A 23625-nucleotide genomic window follows, 5' to 3' on the forward strand; every position below is an offset into this window, starting at 1 on the left:
GTAACATAACCAATAGAAAAGCTACAGAAAATACAAGATTCAGCAGTTATCACTGATTATAAAAAGAAATTGACACTTGAATAAAATGCACCTTAAAAGTTTTCGTCCAAATTGGTATCTGCCCATGAATGTTGATTTTTTTTTTACAATCAGAAGTGGTCAGATGATTCTGCATTGGTTATGTTATAGAACCTATTCTTATATAGCTATGCATCCCTATAAAAACACTTCAGAGAATTGAATAAAAAGTTTCAGAGGTAATTATTTAATGTTTTTCTGATTATGACTGTTAAACATGTCATAAAACAGGAGGATGTAAATTTACCAAAAGTGTTTGCTACTATAATGAAGGGTGTTAAAATTAGAACCCAAATGGAAGTAATTCCTTACAAATGCTCCTATTTGCTGATGACATTGTGCTGATTGCAGCAAACCCTGAATACTATAGGACATGCTCAATGAGAGGGCTTAAAAGAGATTGGTTTAATAAATCTATACAGGAAAAACCAAATAGATGAACAATACTTTTCATACAGACTTTGACATGATTAGACAACTATTTCTCATAGACTTTACAGATTAACCACGAACTGGATCTAGAATATTGGACAGCAAACTGGATCCTTGGAAGACTATGCTTTCAGTTGCTTTCAATTTGTGCTCTCTCATAAAACCCCATCTTTAAAAAAAAAAAAAATTAATGTTAACCTGCTTGTGGACCACTACAATGAATTGAATGGAAAAGAAATACTGGAAAAATTAATAGTGAGTTTTATTAGACCATAACATAGTACAAACAAGGAATTATGAAGTAGAATTCAAAATATATAAGAGAAATATATGAACATTAAAGAAGATTGGCTTTTTACATGGTGAGAGTCATGTTTATGAATGGCACATAATATAGATATGGATGAATTGTGATCATCATTGGTGAACATATCTATAATGAAAAGAGGTCAGATCCATCTGAATATTTTAATATTTTACAGTAATAGGAAATACCTGTAAATCAGGTAACACCACAATCTCCAAATTGCCAGTCAAATTCCAAAGACCAGTGCAGATAGACAGGTGAATATAAGTGGCATGCATCATATATTTTATGACTTGCATAGAAGAAATGGCATAAAATATAACATTCATGAAATGTATGTTAAGGAAATAAGCCAGTTAGGTAATGAAGGTGACCAGGTAGATTACTGACTATATTGTAGAGGTGATTCTTGTTTAGGTATTGTTTAGAATAAAAGGTGATTAGAGTCTCTTCTAATTCTGAGATTCCATCATGATGAAGGAGGAACAATAGTGGGAAAGTTGTGTTGCATGTAATGCCCTCAGAATATTAAAATATTTAGAGACTTTCAGAATTATGATTGTTCTCCTGAAAGAAATTCATGGGAGGACACAGACAAGAATCACAGAGAAGGTAAAAGTATATGAATAATTCTCAAAAGAAAAATTGTAAACAACTATATAAAAGTTTGCACCAAATTATTAATAAGAAAAGTGCAAATCACAACTCTTGAGTTTTACCTTATACTCAACAAATTGGCAAAAATAATAGCCAATAGAAATAGTTGATTTCAAATAGTTTGACTTCAGAGAAGTCAAAGTAACTATTAATGGAGCTGTGAATTGTAATTTGAAATTGTGATTTAAAAAAAAATTAAAATGCTGTGCTCTTTGGTCTAGATATTCCACTGCTAAGACAAATACCTCAAGGAATTTAAAGACAAAAAGAAGTACCAAAATATTCATAACAGCATTCTTTGTGGCAGCAAAGAACTGAAATCAAAATACTCATCTGTTGGGGAATGGCTGAACATACTCTGGTACTCAGTATAAATATTGCTGAAATGTTAAATGATAAATAACAAATATTAAAAGCTCAGAGAAGACTGAGAAGACTAATGTGGACTGATCCAGAGTAAAATAAGCCAGACCAGAAAAATAATATGTAATACTTAACCACCCTGGCACTTACATCCTTAAGGTGGGATAATGTTACATTTCACCCTAAGGTTCTCCAGTACCTTAAAAGAGATTGGAGTATCGAGGCTTTCTGCAAATGGCTCTAGTCTTTACCAACTGGATTCCTTCAACTATAGGGATGGGTCTTCTGCTCCCCAGTTACACTAACAATAGAATTAGCTTTTAGAAAGAAATATTTCAAAGTTATAATGATAAACTTATTCCCTAACACATATGGCATAATTCCTCCCTCTCCTTACCTCTGCCCCAATCTCTGGGCAGGAGTAGGGAATGAAGGTTATAGTTTAGCTCCGTTTCTATATAGCACAATAACCCCATTTCCAATTCCAATCCCTCCCCCCAACTTTTTATGCTCAAATCCCAGGTACTTGACTTCACTGGATTTTCCTGCCAGAATAGCTAGCTATATCATCCTGTTTATATGTAATCCTAGCTCCAAGATTGCCATATCTTGAATATAGAGGTTTTGGAGGATCACCATGGCACCCAGAACTGAGAAACACAAATAAGACAGAACAGAAACCCCAAGTCATTTTTCAGAGCTGAGATAAAAGAAGGAAGGTATATCTTACTCAGGTTGAGTTCATGTCTCCCATTTGGTAAGTGAACTATGATCTTCACCTTTAGAATGTAGCAGGGAAAGAGAGATGATGGTTATAGTCTGGCAGTTTTTAAAGACAAATCAAAGATAGATCAAGAAATCAGATTTTTCTAGCCTTATAAAAACTCTAAAGAGCCCCTTATTGGTTCCTTTACCTTTTTAAGGTAAGCCAATTAAAGCAAGTCAATAAATTATTAGCTTCTTTGCTTTTGGGCAAGCAGAGCTTTGGCAGATGCCTAAAATAATTGAAATTTTCTTTTTGGAGAGAGCCATCTGCATCCAGAAAAATGACTTTGGGGTCATTTGGGGACTGAATGAGAGTCACAACATATTATTTTCACCTTTTTTGTTATTCTTGTTTGGGTTTTTTTTTCCTTATTTTTTTATATGATTTTTCTTATGCAGCATGATAATATGGAAATATTTGTAGAAAAATTGCACATATTTAACATATATTGGATTATTTACTGTCTAGAGGAGGAGATTGGGGAGAGGGGAGGGAGAAAAATTTGGAACACACGGTTTTACTAGAGTGAATGTTGAAAACTATCTTTGCATGTATTTTGAAAATAAAATCTAAAAAAAGAAATTAAAGAAATTATTAAATTAAAAAATTAAAAAAAGAAATATTCTTTCAGTATTAAATCATTTTTCCTGCTTAGCTTGTATGATCTGTATACCAAACTTCTCTATTTCCTCTTTCTTTTCAGACAATCTATGGTATACTTAGATTATATCCAACTACTATTTCTGCTTCTATTGGTTTTTATCCAAATGCTTTCCACCATGCTTCGTGAAGAAATTCTTGAATTTCCTCATATAAATATATTTTATATAATAATGTGACATCCCCATCTTCACATAACATCTTTACCTATCTTATTTTTTAAAAAATCATGCTGTGTGGAATCATATTCCAAACATGGACCTAATCCCCTTGATATCTATTTCAAATTTCTTTATTTGTCATAGGTTCTATACATCCCTCTGATTTTCATCCATATTTTCTGCATTTGTGTATAATGAATGGATTTTTAACCCCAAGGGGTCTGCGGATAGATTTCAAGAGGTCTGTGAACTTGGATTTTCACTATCTATTAACTAAAATCTCCTTAAATTGTGGGTAACTGAATATAGGGATTGTGAAAATATAATTTATTATCAGTAAATGTTTGGGTGTAACAATACCTATTTTACAAACCTATATACTGAGGTCACATAAAAATTTTTCCAGGAAAAATTGAATTTTTCCAAGTGGAAAAGTTTAAGAAACCCTACTCTAATTGAAACAACATTAACTTCAAATGTGAATTAAAAAAAAAAAAATTGAGAAGGGTTTTATAGGTTTCATTAGACAACCCACGGGGTTAAAGTACAAAAATGTTTTAGACCTCTTGGTGTATGGACAGCTGAAGTCATGGCATTTCTTGTTGGCTTTGTTATGGAATTTATATTCAGAACATCTTTTCTGCTCTATCTTACAATGTAGCTTCAGTTTGATGGTCATAAACAGGAAGTTTTCCTACCCCTACTTCTTTGTTTCCCCAATATCTACCATAGTGTGTATAATTGGCACTTAATAAATGTTTGTTTGACATAATTCTTCTAAAAATAGTCTTATAATTAATTCAAATATTAATTAATTTCTTACCACTCATTCAAGCCCTTGTAAATTGCTTTTTGTTTCCACTTATCTTCTGAATATATATCATCCTTACTTTAAAGACATCCATAACCTTCCAGTCACTAAAGCCATTTTTTACCCCTTAGTCATCATTCAATGGTCTTTGCAACAGCATGTAACTCTGTTGACCACTCTTTATTTTCTTGGTATTTTTTCTTCTCTTATTTATCCTAAAACTACTCTTCTTTCTTTTTTCAAACTTCTCTTGCATCTGTCTCCCGGTTTTGTTTATGCCCTAGGCACTTGCTGTCTAATCCTATTTTCTGCCTGCTCAAATCCAGCCCTGTCCTCCCATGAAGTGCCCCATGTTTTCAAAATGTCCTTTCACTCTTTTCCTACACCCCGTTCTAATCCTTTGAATGAAACTGGGGCATCTTAATTAAGCTAATACACATTTAGGATTTAATTAAAAGTCCTAATCTTAACTTCCAGAAGAAATTTCCCCATTAACACTTCAGTGGATCAGTCATTTAAGTCATTCATCAGTTTGTTTTAACCTCCATGGATACATTACACTTTCCCTTTCTGTCTTTTTCCATAAAATAAGAATTAAAAATTGCCAATACTTTCCCAGATCTAAATACTTGGAGATTACACTGTCCATCATTTAGTAGATCCTGAATCCCCCAGTTACCAAAAGGAATCCCTGGCATAGCTAAAACTAGGGAGAGAAGCTAGGCAACCCTAGAATGTAGCATACAAAGAGACGAAATAATTATTACTAATACGTTATATATGAGCAGATATTTAATGCCAGAACATTCTACTGTGAATGGCATAGAAATATTTGTCAAATGTGTTTGAGGTTACAGGTTTCAATACTGGCTATATTCTTAAACAACTGATTCTTCCTCTCTTCATCCTATTCCGCCAATTGAGTAAAACTAGCGTGCTGAATCTACAAAGGACAGAACAGTTGGCAGTAGCAAATTTAGATATCTTACTAGTCTTTGGTATAGTTTGGATTAAGAAGCTCTAAGATGGTCCATTGCCACAGAACTGTTTAGTGTGACTATTTTTATAATCATTTACACAATTTATTTGCCATATATGTCTAGTAGGATCCATGACTATATCATTAGTCAAATTAACTTTATCTTAAGTTTTACTTAATTTTTACACTAAACTGCTATGTCTAATGCTCTTATAAGCAGGTGTCTGCTCACAACTTTTTTTAAAAATTGAAGGAGCTGTATAATATTGCATATACCAAGGCCCCAAAAACATTAGCTTGCATCTATTATGAAATAGTAACTATAAAAATTTAAAATGATATGTACATTAAATTCTTTACGAAGAATATCAGTATGCCATTGTCTTAAGATCAGATGGGACCTGGTAGTGATGAAGCAATCACAAAACCCATCAATCCTTCCTAACTTGCATTTGAAATTGCTAGAAATGTCTAAAGGAGCCCTCTTCTGAGATAGATGTGGAGAATCTTGGGTCTGTGGGTTAAAATTTGTACTCAGCTTGATTTCCCTCAACATAAAAATCATTTTAAGGCAGTCTAAAAAATTATTCTCCATCCCCAACTCCCTACTGGAATTTTGTGATCTGGTCTTTAAAAGTTGAGCCTTTGTTTAACACAGAGTAATTGAATAACTGAAGAACAGTTACCTTTCTTTTTTTTCATATGATACTACTTTATCACAACTTAAATAACAGTACATTTCAATATAGTATCTGTTTTACATACAATTTCATTGCAATAAACTGATTTTAAACTGAGTATTAAAGGTTAAAATGGATACAAGATGTGGAGAACAGTTATTATGTAGAAAGAGAAAAGGGGAGTTCTTTTTGCAAGGTTCAGGCTTAATGTACAATTACAACACATTTCTGTACAGAATGGCTAATTTGCTTCCAAAAAGCAATGATTATAGAAGACAATACTATGAAAACCATAGCCCACATGAACAATAAGGTCTGACAAAAGCAATTTATCTGAACTAAAACTCGACCCAATTCTCTCTGCTTCAGTGTCATGTCTTTTGCCTCTTCTTCCCTGTAGCTGGTGGTTTCTAGTTCCATTTTACTATCTATCTGTGTGACTTCCTTTTTTTTCCCTCTTTTCTTGTAAAAATGCCAATCAAATTGCATTACCCAACTATCTGAGTTCTTGTTTTTAAAAATTCTATTTTTATTGCAACAGCAACAACTTGAAGATTTCAATATTGATCTGAACCCTGTACTGAACATTGGTCACTTTCTCATTGCTCAGGAAAGAAGAAGCATTGTTTTCAACTACATCATTGCACTCCGTATACATTCTATATCTTCTCCAGAGTGGAAAATAAATATGGCATTTCCTAGAATTGTAATGGAAAGTGAGGAGGAAGACCATTTTGAAGATGCTTTTGAAGAAATTCCAATACCAACATCAATTGACCTTCCTTCATCCATAGAAGAAAGTACGATAGGATTGTATTTATTTCTAAGTAATAAATTCTCAGAAGCTTTGGATTCACTTCGCCCATTATATAATAAAAGCATGTACCATGCCCTTATCTATGGCATTATTGTAGTTCTTAGGGCCTTCCTGACTTTAAATCCACAAGATATAAAAATGGCAAACACCACAATGAATGAAGTTTTGAAAACTTGTGAAAATTTCAGAAAAAAAACTTCAATGATTAGTTCACTATCTCGTCTAATTTATAAAAAAGGAATAAGCATAGTTAAGGAAGAAGAATTTCATGCAGAACTCTGCTATGCTCAAAGTTTATCCTTGAAAGCATCTTTGATACTTTTACAAGAAGAAAGTATGTTTAATTTTCTCAAAACTGGAATTAATTTTGGGCTAAGTTATCAAATATATAAAGATTGTCAAGAGCTATTTTTACATTTACCAAACTACCAAAGCAAAACCCAGAAACATTTGGCTGGAGGAATAAAATTTGGAATTGGAATATTCAATTTGATAACAGCACTGGTACCACCTAAGGTTCTTTCACTATTGAATTTTGTTGGCTATCCTGGCAATTTGGAATTAGGTCTCACTTCACTCTATGAAGGTGCATTATCTTCCAGTATTAACAACATACTATGTTTGTTAACCTTGTTCCTATATTATAGTTACATCTCTGTAACTCTTGGAACTGGAAAGGAAAAGAAGCATAATTTAGAAGCTCTCCTTTTAAGTTACCTCAGGAAGTTTCCAAACTGTGTTTTCCTTGTTTTTTGTTATGGACGTTTAAACATGCTAAAAGGGAATTTTGACTACGCAGAGTTAAAACTTCAACAATGCATTTTTTTACAAAATGAATGGCAGCAGCTTCATCACTTCTGCTACTGGGAACTTATGTGGTGCTACATTTTCCAGCAGGAATGGCGTTCTGCTTACCACTATGCAGACCTACTCTGTCAACATAGCAAATGGTCCAAAGCTTCCTACACATTCAACAAAGCTATCATTTTGACCATGCTTCCTGCTGAATTTGTGAACTCAGTAGGTGAGGATATAACATCTTTGTTTTTAAAAGTAGACAGCCTAAAAATCAAAATTTTAGGGCATTCTCTCCCAGTGGAAAACTTTGCTTCTTTGAAATCCCAACGCTATAGTGGTATTACCTCCTGGCATACAGCACAACCTGTTCTGGAGCTTATGTATATCTGGAGTGGCTTCCGAATTATTAGAAAAAGACAAGACCTCCTTTCACTCTGGCTAGTACTGATTGAAAAAGAAGAGAAAATTTTACCGGAAGAACAAAACGAAGATTATCAAATAGATGACAAGTGTTTGGTATATTTACTAAAAGGTCTATGCCTGAAATATCTGGGCAAATACTGGAGAGCTGAGCTATACTTTAACCGTGTTATTACAAATGAAAAAATGATCAAGTTTGATACCTATTTGGTACCATATGCATACTATGAGCTGGGATTACTTCAGTATCAACAAGGAAATAAGAGTACAGCAATAAGAACCCTAAAGTATATTAAAAACTTTAAAGACTTTTCCATGGAGAGCAGATTACACTTTAGGGTTCATTTAGCCCTTCAGCAAATGACTAAAAAGAAATGATTTAAAAATAAGTGGTGATTTTATTTAACGTAAATGTAATATCTAAAATAAACAAGATGCCATTAACAAAAAAAAATCAGTTCTGTGTGGAAGGAATCCAAGAAAAAGTAGTTGCTAGAAGTATCTGAACAATATGTTAAGGTATCTAGCATCATCACAGTAACCTCTTTTCAATAGCTATCAAATGCTTCAAAGATTTAATTTAGCAAATAGAGTAATTTACATTCTTAAATAATAAAACACAGAAGATTGATGTGGGGAGGTTAAAGGGATAAGGTCATTGTTTAAATGATAATCTCCGGGTCTTAGCTGCCAAAAAGGCAACTAGATGGCTTAATGCAGAGTCAGGAAGACCTGCATTCAACATCGGCCTTAGACACCATCTAGCTGTGTGATGCTGGGCAAGTCACTAAGCCTGAATGTCTTAATCCAATGGAGAAGGAAATGGCAAACCATTCGAGAAACTTTGCTAAGAAAATTCCAAGGACAATATAGTCCACAGGGTCATGAAGAGTTGGAAATGACTAAAACCACTGAACAATAACAACAACCTGGTGCCAGGCTCATAGGATCTTAGTTTCTTCCTCATTGATTATTTGTCTCAGCATTGGGAAATAATTTGATTGGTTCAAGCTATTGTAAATGAGAATACATCCTTTATATAGGGTCTATAAAAGGAAATAGGAAGATCCTCTGGGGGGGGGGGGAGAGAGAGAGAGAGAGAGAGAGAGAGAGAGAGAGAGAGAGAGAGAGAGAGAGAGAGAGAGAGAGAGAGAGAGAGAGAGAGAGAGAGAGAGAGAGAGAGAGAGAGAGATGAGAGAGAGAGAGAGAGATGAGAGAGAGAGAGAGAGATGAGAGAGAGAGAGAGAGATGAGAGAGAGAGAGAGAGAGAGAGAGAGAGAGAGAGAGAGAGAGAGAGAGAGAGAGAGAAGAGAAGAGAAGAGAAGAGAATGAGAGAGAAAAAGGGAGAAAAAAGACAGACTTTACTCCTTGAGGTAGGAAGCATATGGATTGGCTCAGCCCCTTAAGGTCTTTCCATTCCCAGAAGTCAACCTTGGAGAATTGTGTGGTTAGTAGCAATAGTTCCCAAATTCCTATGTTTTAGAGGATTAAAATCCAGTGCCATCTGGGTCCAGTTGCCAGATACAGATCAAGACAACGATATGGCTTTGGATGCAAAGGGAGACCTTGACCTTTTTAAGTTCCTAAATTCCTATGTTTTGGAGGATTAAAGAGAGTTCCAGAATATCAGTCTTTTTGAAAAATATTTAGAGTTCTGGGATCCAGACTATTAAAAAGAGAAGGGGAGTTGCTTGATAACACATCTTAGAAAGAATATCCTTGCTCTTGGCCAGTCTCTCAGAAGAGAATGGACCAGAACTTAAGGATACTAAAGAACTCCTTGCACCTGATTTTGTGGCTCTGTCAGTCCACAAACATCACACCCCAGAGATCAAAGTATTCTCTCAGGTCTCAGGTCTCTCAGGTCTCTCAGTTCCTTCCAAGTAGGTCTGTTGGCTCTTGTAAAGGACATTATAAGTGGGATAGTTCTAATCTATCTATCTAATCCATATCTATATCCATACAATCTAATCTATATCTAAACAGTCCGAGCCAGAAGAAACTTAAAACAATTTTCTTCCTCCACCGTAAGTTATAAATGTATCAGTTTTCAGTTAGGGCACAGGCCCTGTGTATCCTTCCTCTCACTGAAGTGTTAATGGTCATGTCTATGCCTTCCATGGGGAAATGCACACAAAGCCCTGAATCACAGGGTAATAGACATAGAGCTGGTAAGCCATCTAGTCCAGATCCCATGTTTGAGTAGATTGGGAAACAAATACAGGGAAGTTGTGACTCTTGGCCAAGATTACATACGGAGAGGTGAGATTTCAACCAAGTTCTTTGACTCCAGAGCAGAGTGACTCCAGGTGTCCACTGCACCATGCTGATATCTTTTTAACTTCAAGGGAGTTTAATCAAAGTCCTCTGATCAACTCTCCTCAGAAATATAAATGATCAAAAAAGTTTATAAAATATCCTAGTTCTTCCAAAAAGCTAGTAGTTTTCCAATTATATAAAATTCCTAAAATGCCTTTATCAACATCTTAACTGGATGCTATCTACAATTCCCAGATGGGAAATAAGAGCAAAGGCTTCAAGTACTAGAGAAAAGCTTAATAATGCATATTGATAGACTGATTGAAAAAAAAAAAATCAAGGAATGTTTTAGCAAGATTTTTCAAAAAAAAAAAAAAGATGTTCTAAGTTATAGTTTTTGCTAGTTTTTCTTTTGAAAACATTTTTTTCCTTATGCACATATCTAAAAGTCTTTTCCACAAATATTTCTTATTGACATACTGATATACGTATATAGAAAAATATCCTTTTCACTGTAGGACACATTTATATGATTGCAGTTTTTCTACAAAACACCAGAATAGTTGAAGTTTCCCATTCCTTTTTTTAAGGAAGGGACAATAAGTAAAGAGAAAGGAAAAAATGAATAGAGCATAGAGAAAAGGAAAAGAGGATCTAGTTAAGCATACAAGAAGACCTTTCCATTATATATAGCAAATCCCAATTAGGACTAGCTAGTTTCATTCTAAACATGGATGCATCTCTGCCTTCTCTACCTCTACTGAACCAAACTGAATTGAAGACTATCATAGTAGAGAAACCACATTTATGGGATGTAGAGATGTAGGAGATCATAGAAATCGTCTAATCTTATTCCTTCATTTTACCAATGAAGAAATGGAGGCCTAGAAAAGTGACTTGCTTGCTTTGGTAGTAAATATAGAATCAAGACTTTGTCTTTACCTCTGCAACATGTAACTGCTCCTTGGCTAGGCCTGAATCTTCTGGATTGCCTCCTCTGATTGAGACCCACCATTTCTTCTGACAGAGTTGATGAGCCCACCTCCATGAGACATGGGGAAGTTGTTTTGCTGCATCAATATGTCAAGATAATACCAATGGAGAAATAACATGATTTTCCAACATAAACCAGAGAAAGACCTTCAGTTTATCCCCTCTTGCATTTTCAGAACATTTTCCTTGGTAAATTATCAAGAAATTGTTAGTGAATAACTGCTTATGTACCTCTCTCTACTCAGGAAAGATATCCTCTTAACAGCCTTGAAAAAGTAGATCATTGTCACTTTGTCAGCACCAGCTTTGAGTGATTCCTTATCTTTTCATCTCTCTAACCATTGTTCTTTAGGGTAGGAAAGGATTCTGCCTGTATTCTTTGTTTACTCTTTATAGAACACTTTGAATGAATAGTAAATGTATTATTAAGTTTTAGTAACTTTTCTAAAACATGGAGAATTCAGAAAGGATGGTTTTCTTCAACTTTAAGTTATATTCAATACATCCAAGAAGTTTAGTCAATAGCACTGACTTTGATGTTTTACAATTTGCTACTTTTGACCATTTCTAGAAGCTAAAATAATATAATTCATAACAATGGAATATTTTTATATGCAATGTCAAAAAGCTTTCAGACAAGTCTCAAATTTGTCTTTTCTTTTTTTCTAATTACCACAATTTCATCATATGCCTCTATTATGCCAAAAGCTCAATTGATAAACAATTTCTTCCCTGTGAAAGGGGAATCCTACTAACAGCAATGAAGTTATTTATTGTAGTATTGATTTGATGATGTCACTCCTCTTCTTACAAATTTCCAATGGTATCCTATTTCTTACCTGAAGAAATTTAAATTGTGACCTTCATAATTTTCCAAAATCAAAATCTCATCCAGCTAACCTTAATTCTAACCACTTTCCAGCAGCTTCTCCATGTTCTAACTAGATAGTCCTCACTGGCTTCAAACATAACCTCATTACCAATTTTATGCCTTTGTTAATGTTGTCTCCCTTCTACTTATATATAACCAATATGTTTATGATCATCTCTTTCATGAGTCTTTCCATGACAACTAATTTGCAATGATTTCATAGGATCCTAGAATTTAGAGCAGGAAAATCTCAGATACTGCCTAGCCCAACGCTCTTTCTATAGATAAGCAAATTGTGTTCCACAAAGAAATTACTTATCCAAGTTCATATAAGTAGTAAAGTAAGGATTCAGATCCAGATTTTTTGGCTTGGAATCCAGTGCCTTGGTACTTTCCTACTATTTAATGTTTAAGTTTAATATGTTTAATTTATCTTTTCTGAGATTTCCATCATTGGGGATTGGCTGGACAAATTATGGTATATGATTATGATGGAATACTATTGTCCTATAAGAAATGATGAAGGGGATGGATTAAAAAAAAGCTGGGAATACTTATATGATGTAGAGTGAAATGAACAGAATCAGAACATTGTGCACATTAACAGCAAAATTATAATTATATATATAAACTGTGAAAAACTTAGCTACTCTGATCAAAACAGTGATCCAAGACAATTCCAAAGGATTTATGATGAAAATGCTATGCACTTTCAGAGGAAGACTTGATAAACTCTAAGTAAAGATTGAAACATTTTTTCACTTTATTTTTCTTGTTTTGGGGGGTAACATTGCTAATATGAAAATATGTTTTATATGACAAATGGTATCTCATATTGCTTGTAAATGTGCAAGGGAGGGATTTGGAGAGAATTGAAACTCAAAATTAAAAAAAATGAATGTGAATCTTTTCACAAAAGGAGAAATTATTCCTTTTTCTAAGTTTATAATGAAGAGAAAAGCCTTAGGGTGCTTTCTGCAGTCTGTGGTCAAGTTATTGTCTGACTGCTGGTTTTTATATATATATGTCATTAGGTAGGAAAGTAATTTGGGGCAGTAATTAGGAAGTATTCATATTTGGAAGCACTTGTGTTAGATGTTGGGAACATAGACACAAAGAACTAGATAATGCATGTATTTTGGTGTTTCAGGAAGTGACTGGTAAAAATTAATCTTTCATTTTTGCCTTGTGGCTCTATGAAATCTAGTCAGTTTTTATGATTTCTTGATAGGCTTTCTACTTGGTCAAAGTTTTAAGAAGTCCAGTAATTTAAAAATTTTTTTTCTTGATCAAATTATGAGATGTTTAATATTTTCACAGTGCTTTGATTTAAAATTTCTTATTGCCTCATGGAATCATTAATTTTTTGTTTGGTCCATTCTAATTTTCAAGCAGTGTTGTTTGGTTAAGTTTTTGTATTGTGCTAAACTGTTAATTCTCTTTCATTTCTTCCTTCTATAGCTTTTTTCAATTTCCCCCAGCTCTCATTTTTTCCAATTTTTTTCACTATCATTCTCATTTTATTTATAAAATCACTTTTAGTTCTTTTTACGAGTGTTGATATGTCTCTTCCCAAGAATCCTAGTTTAACTTTTGAACTTGTATTGAAACAATGTTTTTTCTTTGAGGCTTTACTTGTAGATGTTTTGAACTCATTTTCTTTTTTTAAGTTTGTGTCTTGAAGGTCTCTGTAATCATAGCTCCTTATGGTGGGATTTCCTCCCCTGTTCTGTTCATTCACTTTTTGAATCATAACAATCTTTTTTTTTTAATTTCAGAAGTATTTTTTCCAATTATATGTAAAGATAATTTTCAATATTCGTTTTTGTAAGATTTTAGTTGCAGATTTTTTTTCTTCCTCTTTTCCCTCCCTCCTTCTCACTCTCCCCAAGATAACAAGCTTTTCAGAAATAGGTTATGCATGTACAATCATTTTAAACATATTTGCATGTTAGTCATGCTGTGAAAAAGTTAAAAGGGAAAAAACAGAAGAAAAGAAAAACAACAATAACAACAAAAAGATAAAAATAATATGCTTTCATCCTCAATAACTCTCCATAGTTCTTCCTCTAGATGCAGATGGCATTTCCATTCCAAATCTATTGGAATTGTTTTGGATTCATGTATTGCTGAGAAAAGCTAAGACTGTCACAGTTGATCATCACATAGACCTTGCTATTACTGTGTACAATGTTCTTCTTGTTCTTCTCACTTTACTCCACATCGGTTCATAAAAGTCTTTTCAGGCCTTTTCTGAAATCGGCCTGTGAGAATTGGATGAAGATTCAGTTTCCACAGAGGTAACCAAACTTAGAGAAATGCAGAAAAATGAAACAAATTAGAGAAATGAAACTGAAACCCTAAGAAATAAAACCTAAAGGTTAATCTGACAGGGAACAAAGGAAACAAAATTTTTAGAGGAAAGCCATAAATTAGAAGAAGAAACATGATTAGATGTAATCAAGGGTGGAGACTCACACTCCTGCCTGGAAATTAGGTCTGGATAATCTATATCAACCTTATAGTATCCAGTCAATGGAGAATCAGGAGAGAAACTTGAGTTTTGGGGACAGAGTTTAAAAGTATGATTTGGGGATTTTAAGATGTGCCTATTCTTTTAGGCATCTGTTCTTACCAGATCATGAATAAAAATATTTTCCTGGGTTCATCAGTGAGTCTTCAGAGTTCTTGGTAATCCACTTGTCTCTGACAAGCCTGCTTATCCTTTCTTATAGAACAATAATACTCCATTACATTCATACACTATAATTTATTCAGTCATTTCCTAATTGATGGGCACCTACACATTTTCTAATTCTTTGCCAGCACAAAAAGTACTGTTACAAATATTTTTGCACATGTAAATCCTTTTCCCTTTTTTGTGATCTCTTTGTGATACAGACCAGTATAGATACTGCTGGATCAAAGAGTATGCACAGTTTGATTGCCCTTTGGTTATAGATACTATATTTTGGAACCAAATTGCAAGATTAATTATTTTAGTAAAAGTCAAGGTCCTTTTTTTTTTTCTTTAGAAAACAAACTGAAACGATAGAAACTTTTGCTATTATGGGTGACACTTGTCAAATCCTAAGGATTTTCTCCACCTGTTGGGAGAAGTAAACCAGACAGGGAGGAAGGATTGCCAGATGACTGTGGGTCAAAGACAGAAGGAAGAAAATGAAAGCAAAAAGATCTATTAGCATGCTAAGGAATCTGGTTTAGAAGACAGAAAATTCATATTACTGGGGTATAGATAAAGCCAGGTTAAGAGTACACAGTCTATTAGAGCAACATTCTAAGGCAATTTAGGGTAGAAAAGTAAAGAGGAGAAAAAATAGAGGGAAAAAGAATATTTATAATGCAAGGGCAGGCTTTAAGGCTGAAAAAGAAAACATTCCCTGTTCTTTGCTGGAGTGTAGAAATAGCTATCAGTTTTACAAATGTAAAAGCATTCCTTTTAGACAAAGCTGAAGATTTTCTTATCCAGAGACTGCCAGGAGAAGTAGCAAGAGTGGATGAGATCACTGGTGTTCTCCACTTTCTAATATTGGGTCACCAGGTGGTTGAGAGGATTTTTACTGTTAGTCCATCAAAATGTCATGAAATGGGGGCAGCTAGATGGCGCAGTGGATAGAGCACCAGCTTTGAATTCAGGAGGACCAGGTTCAAATGTGGTCTCAGACACTTAACACTTCCTGCTGTGTGGCAAGTCACTTGGGCAAGTCACTTAATCCCAGCCTCAGGGGAAAAAAAAGATGTCATGAAATGATTGTGCTTTCCACCTTTTCTCCATACTAAAAACCTAGCATAATTTAGGTAAGGACTTAAGAAGTTGCACTTATATCAGAGGCCAGCTGGAGCAGGTAAATGGCAGGATAAACCTGTATAACATTATAGTTCGGAAGGCTAGACGGGAGGAGGAAGTTACTGCTTTCTTGAAAAAGAAAGCTCCGCTGGCCTAGAGTAGAGGTTTCAATCCTATTCACTTTACGCAATCTTCCCCCCCCCCCCCAGGCTGGGGTTAAGTGACTTGCCCAGGGTCACACAGCTAGGAGGTGGTGTCTGAGATCAAATTTGAACTTGGGTCCTCCTGAATTCAGGGCTGGTGCTCTATCCACTGCGCCACCTAGCTGCCCCCCCCCTTACGCAATCTTTACATCCGGGCGGGACTATTCCTAATTCTCCGAAACACTTTTGTCAGACCTGGGGGGAAAAAAAAAAAAAAAAAAAAACATCCGCAGGGTGCTCCTGAGCCCAGCCCGCGGGCTTTAGCTAGCAGTAAGGATGGTTTGTGAGGAGGGCACAGGGGTCCCAGGAGGAATGGGCCCTGTCAAAACTGGCCGCTGCTCCCCATTACCCTCTCTGATCCTGTTTCCTCATCCATAAAATGAGGGCAGCAAAAAGAGGGATAAATAAAATAGTTTAAAAAATAGCTTTAACTATTTGACTCCAAAAGATCCTCTCAGCCCTAAGGCTACGACTCTGAAAACACCTGCAGAATTAAGCAAGCCTGCTACACGGCTGCAGGGGATAGCTCTCGTCTTTGGAGGCAGGAAGATGAGTCTTCCTGAGTTCAAATTCGGCTTCAGACGGTATCACTAGTGTGACTCTGCACAAATCACTTCACTCTCTCCTGAAACGAGGAACAACAGAAACCTAAGGGTTCCTGGAAGGGCGCACTCAAGATGCCCCCACTTCAGAACCTTCAGGTCTTCGCATCACATCAGGCGTAGAACTACAAAACAGAGGCTTCTGGGTAAAGGAAGTGACGAGAGAGAGTGAAGCATGTAGGTCGCCGGTTTGGAGCCCTTGAGACTGAGTGGCGGGGGCTAGACGTGGCCCGGCACTGGAGCGGCTCGCGCTCCTTCGTCGGATTCGGGAAGGCCCTTTACCTGAGGGGAGCGAGCTCGTGGAACCCGGCCGGGGGCTTCAGGAAGGCCTCGGGGCCAGCGCACAACAGGGCCGCCGGGGGCGGAGCGGCCGCTTACTCCCTCCACAGGTGGACGCTCGTGGGCTTTTGTGATCGGGGGGGCGGGGGGGGAGGGGATGAGGAGAGGTGGGAGAGTGTGAGGAAGGGGAAGACAGGTAGCACGCGATTCCATGGAAAGCACTTTAGGGACGCGGCATTTATCCTCACTCCCCCAAGCTAGTAGTAGCCCCTCTTTATGGAGGAGGGAACTGAGGCACGTGCCTGTTAAAAGACTCCTGCAGGATTTCCCGGCGTGGGAGGAGGGCCTGAGATCTGGGTTGAACTGGGGGGGCGTGTCTCCGCATTGTGCCTCTTCCTGGTCGGTGCACCACCTGGCGGGCCAGCTATTGACGGGACCTGCTGTTGGTGCTAACTTCTCCGAGGAGCGAGCGCGACGTCTGGGAGGGGACGCCGTGGCGTGCACGTGAGCTGGTTTGAAGTGAGGGAGGGCTGTGCAAAGTTACACGGCGCACTTTTGTCCTCCGGAGTCTTAGATCGCGATGACTGGAGACTGCCCTGGATGCTGCGGGAGATGTCGGCTTTTATAAGCTAAGAGATACAACGGGTCTCAGTTTGACTGAGGCTGCACCCATTCAGTGATTAAGGCTTGGTAGCAATTGAAGCAAAGTATCTCCTTTTTTTACCTAATCCAAAGAAATATAAATAAACCTGGGAGGGGAAGATCCCTAGGGTTTCTGGCCAAAGCAGCCAAAGCTGCTCTTTACATTCAGTCTAAGTTGGCTCTTTCTGACTTTTGGGCTTGTGAGGGCGTATTACTGATAGCGTTCTTGATATCTAAGATGTTGGAGCTGGACAGCTAGCAATTATCCTATCCAACTTCATTTTGCTCCCAGGCATTTTTAAATGTCTGCCATGTGCTAGCACAGAAGATACACATACAAAAAATATGGAATGTCCCAGCCCTGTAGGAGCTTATACTCTTAAAAAAAATTATTTGAAACTTAAATACAAAATTTAAAAATAAAAAAAAAATAGTATGTTCCCTCCATTGGGGAGGATTCAGAATATTTAACAAATTTCCATTTCACAAAAACATGTACTATTAGAAGATGTATTCCTGTCCATCTTTGCTACCTTGTAGATTTTCTTTGGTTCTCTGTTGTACACTTTTTATTTTAATGTTTTTTTCCCTTTTTCTCTGGAGCTTACCTCTTTAATAAAAGAGTTACAATTATAAATATATACAAAGTAAATGCAGGGTAATTTGGGGAAGGGAGCAATAGTATCTCAGTACATCAGGAAATAAATTCCATTTATAGGAGTTCAAAGTTGATCTGAGATTTGAAGGAAACTAGGTATCCTTTAGGTCATATAGGAAGTAGTCTGATGGTGAGAGCTGATGCTAGAACCCACTTCTCTTGGATCTGGTTTTGCTGGCTCATGATGCTCTTTTATAATTGTTCTCCAGTTTCCTCATTTATGTAATTTTTATTATTTACAGTTTCAGAGCAAAGGCTAGATGTCTTCTAGAACGATACTGTAGAGCTTTCTTATCTAGTTGTGTAAAACTCAAATAGAAAAATATTCCAGCAGGCTTTATATTGACTTAAATCACAAATTAATATTATCTATGTTGTATTTTTAATTATTTTGGTTAAACGTTTCCCAATTACATTTTAATCCATTTCTGCCAGGAGTTCAACCCCTTGGTTCTTAAATTGCTTTAGAACTTGAGGTGAGGGCAACTTGGTGGTGCAGTACATGGAGCAGTAGCCCTGAAGTCAAGAGGACCTGAGGTCAAATGTGACCTCAGACATGTAACTCGTCTTAACTGCGTGACCCTGGGCAAGTCATTTAATCCCAACTGCCTCAGCAAAAAAAAAAAAAGAACTTGAGGTGAATCACCGATGTTCTTGGGGCCTTGAGAGGGCACAACAGGCAGAGTCAGCTTGCAATGCTTTCATCTCTAAAATCTGAACTAGTTGTTTTTTCAATTGTTCTAGCTGACAACATGACTGAATGGATGAAGAAAAGCCCATTAGAATGGCAAGACTACGTATATAAAGAAGTTAGGGTGACAGCAAGTGAGAAGAATGAATATAAAGGATGGGTTTTAACAACAGACCCTGTCTCTGCCAAGTGAGTATAATGCTGTTTGTTTTCTCTCTGAAATCCAGGTGCCAAATTCTGTAGCTTTACTCCAATTTCTTCTTTTTCTCATGACAAGGACGATCAATACGGGTTGTATATTAAAATTCAAGCTTAGAAATCAGGTGCCTGGGAGTGATGATTATCTTTCTGTAAATGGCTGTGGGGTGAATCCCGGGAGCGTTCATTTCCTGGCTCGGGGATTTCTTTGATATGAGGAGCTCCCCTTAAGGTGACTGCCGTGCAGAGAAGCCCCTGCTCTTATTGCCTGATGCAGTGAGAGTTAAGTGACTTGTGCAGCCCTTGCAGCCCATGCCCACGTGTCCACAGTGAGCCGCAGGAAGGCTCTCTTAACACTGTAATATTGCTCCTACTTCCTTGGAAGGTGGAAGACAGAGAGTTGGTGCTTATATTTGCCACCAAAGCAGATGCCCCCGTTCTGTTACTTAGAGTTGCTTTGGCCTCAGAATTCTCTATTTTGTGGTCAAGCTAGGAATGAGCTAAGTGATCAGATATCAGATCTAATGAATATTTGGGTGAATCTGATTTTTCTGAACAGTGATTGGTTTTGTTTTAATTGTTTTAAAAGAAACACATCTGCTATATAAACAAGATAGTCCTGTAATGTCCTTTGCACTAAGGCCTTCCCCTTCTCTCCTCCTTCCCCTTTTTATCAATGGACAGATAGAACTAGGGGCTCCTAAGAGGAGGAAGCACATCTACTATTCCTACTTTGGTGGGTTAGTGGAATTACGGGCTTCCTCTGTTCTTTCATTGAGCAAACATTAAGCCCCTACATTATAACCAGCCTTGTGCCGGATAAGCTCTGGTTTTCTGTCCTCATGAAGCTTTTGGAAGAGGTCAGAAATGAAATACCGGTAAGACAATATTATATCATAAGGCACTGGAGTTTAAAATGAAGTGTTGTGTGAAGTGAGACATGCTAATATAATGCATATAGTTCCTTTAAAAAATGAGGCAGCAGGGGGCAGTAGATGGTGCAGTGAGTAGAGCATTAGCCCTGGTGGCAGGAGGACCTGAGTTCAAGTCCCTTAAAATTCTGTAAAAATTAGGCAGCAAGCTGAAGGAAGTAATTCTCAAGTTTTCTTCCTCTGTTTCTTTTTCATTGGATTTTCACTCAGGAATCTGTGGCTTCTGTAGGCAGACTAGTGCTTCATCATGGTGGGGGACCATGTCAAGGAAATATGTAATGGCTGAGTAAAGGAAAGATTAATCAGCAAACAGCCAAGGTACTAGTAATTATTGCAAACTATCTAGCTTGTTGATGGCTCTCATAAATTAGAAGCATTTTTCTCATAGCAGATAAGTGATCTTTATTAATTAGGCATAATTCTCCCAACTTGAGAGAGCCAGGGTGACAGAAATAGCTAGAACTAGGCCACCAGAATAGGGAGACCAGCATATGTCTCGCCATTCAGTTTAAAATGACATGTAAGCATGTATAGAACAAGCAAATCCCATGCCCTTAATTGTGTTGAATTTATACATTTATATTCTTAACTGCAGAACTGCTTTATAAATGTTTAACTCTCAATTTTAAAATGAGAATTGTCGAGGGTCATCCATTGATTTAAATGAAGCCTACCATAATTCCTAACTATCTGTCTTATATCTTTTAAACCCTTGATTTCATATTATGTGAATTTCTGATTAGAGTCTTGCCATATAAAAGGAGCATTTTATATAAATGCTTGTTAAATGAATTTCTGTCTTTAAAAAAAAATTTTCCCCAATTATATGTAAATGCAACTTTTAACATTCATTTTTTAAAATTTTGAGTTACAAATTGCCTCTCTCCCTGAGATGTTAAGCAATTTGATAGAGATTATACATGGGAAGTCATGAAAAATGTTATTTCTATATTAGTCATGTTATAAAAGTAGACATACATACCCCAAGACACACCAAAAAATGAAAACTAGCATGCTTCAGTCTGCAGTCGGATTCTATTAATTTTTTCCCTGGATGTGGATAGCATTTTTCATCATTAGCCCTGTGCAATTATCTGTCCTATTTCTGAGAAGAGCTAAGCCCTTCCCAGTTGATGATTGTTAGGGTCATCTTGAAGATGACATTTCAGCTTGTTCTGGTAACAGGCGGCGTGTCACAGATGGTTAATTCTGGGTTGTTAACTTGCACCCTCCCCAATGGAGGTGGTCTGTAAGTCTTTGTTCATTCCCCCTGCTGTGTTTTCTCTCTTCCCCAAGTATCGTCCTTGTAAATTTTCTTGAAGATGGGTCTGTGGCTGTGACTGGCGTCATGGGACATGCTGTGCAGACTGTTGAGACTTTGAATGAAGACAACCAGGAAGTGAAAGAGAAATTGGTGCATATGTTCATGCCAGAGGAGACTAAGACTTATAACCCTGAGGACCTGGAAAAAAGGAAGACCAGCCTCAAGTCCTGGCTAGAGAAGAATCACATCCCTATCACTGAACAGGGGGAGTCACAGAGTACCCTCTGCGTGGCTGGGGTCCTGACCATAGAGCCACCCTATGGACCTGAGGACTGTAGCAGTTCAAATGAAATTATTTTGTCCAGAGTTCAGGATCTTATCCGGGGACATCTTACAGCTCCCCAGTAACACACCAAAACCTGTTGCTCAGCTCACAGAAAGAAAGATGACTTTTTTTTTTCCTTGGTAAAGGTTACTAAATACTAAGCTCTTAATCTTCTGGAGGTCTCTGGGTACATTCTGTGCTTTTGAAAACCTGTTTGGTGTTACAAGGAAAGCCAGAGATTCACTTCCAGTGGGTAAGCTTTCTGTTTTGGATGTAGGAGAACCACGGGAGGGAGAGGCTCATAGTCTCAGGGAAACTTCTATTTGTAGATCCCCTTTTGTGATTTGGATCCATACTCCTCCTTTGTTAGCCAAAAAATAGTAAGTACTAGGGGGAAATGCGATCTGAGCCTATAGAGGAAGTTGTCACTACAAAGCAAAGCTATAGATTCACTTAGGGGGGATGGGGAGAGGGAAACATCTAGATCTGTGATTTCATAAGTATATGGAACTTCTCCATGATGTAGAGAGGTAACTCTGCATTGTCAAGTCTTGAGAGTTTCCTGCAGACTGAGGGGCTATAATGACTGGCTTAATATGTGTCAAAGGCAGGACTTAAATCTAAGTCTTCCAAATTCTAGGGTTGGCTCTTCATCAACGGTCATGTTGCCTATTTTTTATCATATTGCTTTAACTTTATTCACATTGAATATTATTAGTATTTTTTTGGTCTTTATTCATTATCTATATTCTTAGTATAATTGTCAAATTAGTTACAAGATCTGAAAATATTCTTAGACTGAGACTTCTCATCTTGGATTGGCCATTAGAAGAATCTGTGTTGACTCTTATAATTCTAGAATTGTTAGTGCCTTTAAACTCTACAGAGTCATTGGTTAATAACAACAGTGGAAATTACTGTCAAAGAAGAGTAAGAACTTGAGTATAAAAAAAGTCTTTGGAAATTATCTTCTTTATTATCAGACTTTTTGGGGGCCTATGTGAAAATTTCTGGTAGGGGTCACTAATGCCTGGCGGGTGGGGAGGGGTTGGTAACTTTTTATGTTTATAGATTAATAAATTGAAGACATCATTTCCTAGCATCTACTGAGTAGTTAAGTGATTTAAATAATCTGTTTGCAAATAAAATTTGAGGGTCCCAGGATGAATGAACTGACTTTACTTGGAAAGCTGCTTGACTGGAGAATGGAAGTCAGATCAATGCTGAAGATAATTTCTTTAGGATTATTCTCACTTGACTGTTCATTTTCAGAAAGATCCTGGAATCTTCCTTTTCCCCTATTTTTCTCTTATTTACAAAAAGTGAGTGGCTCCCACATAAATAATCATTTCTCAGTATCATGGTTGTCTTTGAATATTCTTACATAGTGAGAGTGTTGAATGACCTGCAGAATGCCTTGTAAGTCAAAGTTTTTATGATGCATACAAGAAGAAAGTCTTTATTTATTACTATATCCATCCCTTCTCAGTGATTCTTTCTGTGGCTCCTTTAGACCAGTGATTTTCAACTTAAAAGTTTTGACAAGGTTTTGCATTTTCTGTTGTTCCTTTTCTAAAATGCCATGTATTTTAAAAAATGAAAGTGAATTAAAATATATTTTGTTTTAAAATTTTGACAACTTTGTTACACCCTTCTTTCATTCTCCCTTCCCCTTCATTCCAGGACATACATAATATCCTAATCCTTAGGTAGTTAATGAATAAGCATTTATTACTGTGTATTAGCCATGATTATGCTATGAAAATACAAAAAAAACTTTTTAAGGAGAACTTCCAAGATAATTTAGTATGCTGATCACAATATTTTAGAATTATTCATTGTGTTTATACTAATCATAATGATAACTTTTGTCTTCCAAAGCTCCGATTTAAAATTTATATTATATTAAAAATGTGCATGTTTTGAACTGAGAATATATTTGAGATAATTGGCCATTTATTCCTTAAGGTA

General features: G+C 36.5%; 1 protein-coding gene across 5 annotated transcripts in view; it reads left to right on the forward strand.

The window, feature by feature from the left end:
* GEMIN6 (gem nuclear organelle associated protein 6) overlaps positions 1-23290 on the forward strand; it is a 42581-nt gene extending 19291 nt beyond the window's left edge. For 2 of the 5 annotated variants that reach the window (XM_074286629.1, XM_074286633.1), the window contains one exon: positions 6505-8383. In XM_074286629.1, the coding sequence (XP_074142730.1) occupies positions 6583-8307 (1725 nt within the window). In that variant the 5' untranslated portion in view covers positions 6505-6582 and the 3' untranslated portion in view covers positions 8308-8383. Of the gene's footprint in view, positions 1-6435; positions 8384-16826; positions 17055-18988; positions 19125-21361 lie in introns of those variants that run through there. The other 3 variants (XM_074286635.1, XM_074286634.1, XM_074286632.1) reach the window with 3 other exon arrangements.
* The last annotated feature ends 335 nt before the right edge of the window (positions 23291-23625 follow it).

The sequence above is a fragment of the Sminthopsis crassicaudata genome, chromosome 2 (genome assembly GCF_048593235.1).
Source record: "Sminthopsis crassicaudata isolate SCR6 chromosome 2, ASM4859323v1, whole genome shotgun sequence".
NCBI classification, from domain to species: domain Eukaryota; kingdom Metazoa; phylum Chordata; class Mammalia; order Dasyuromorphia; family Dasyuridae; genus Sminthopsis; species Sminthopsis crassicaudata.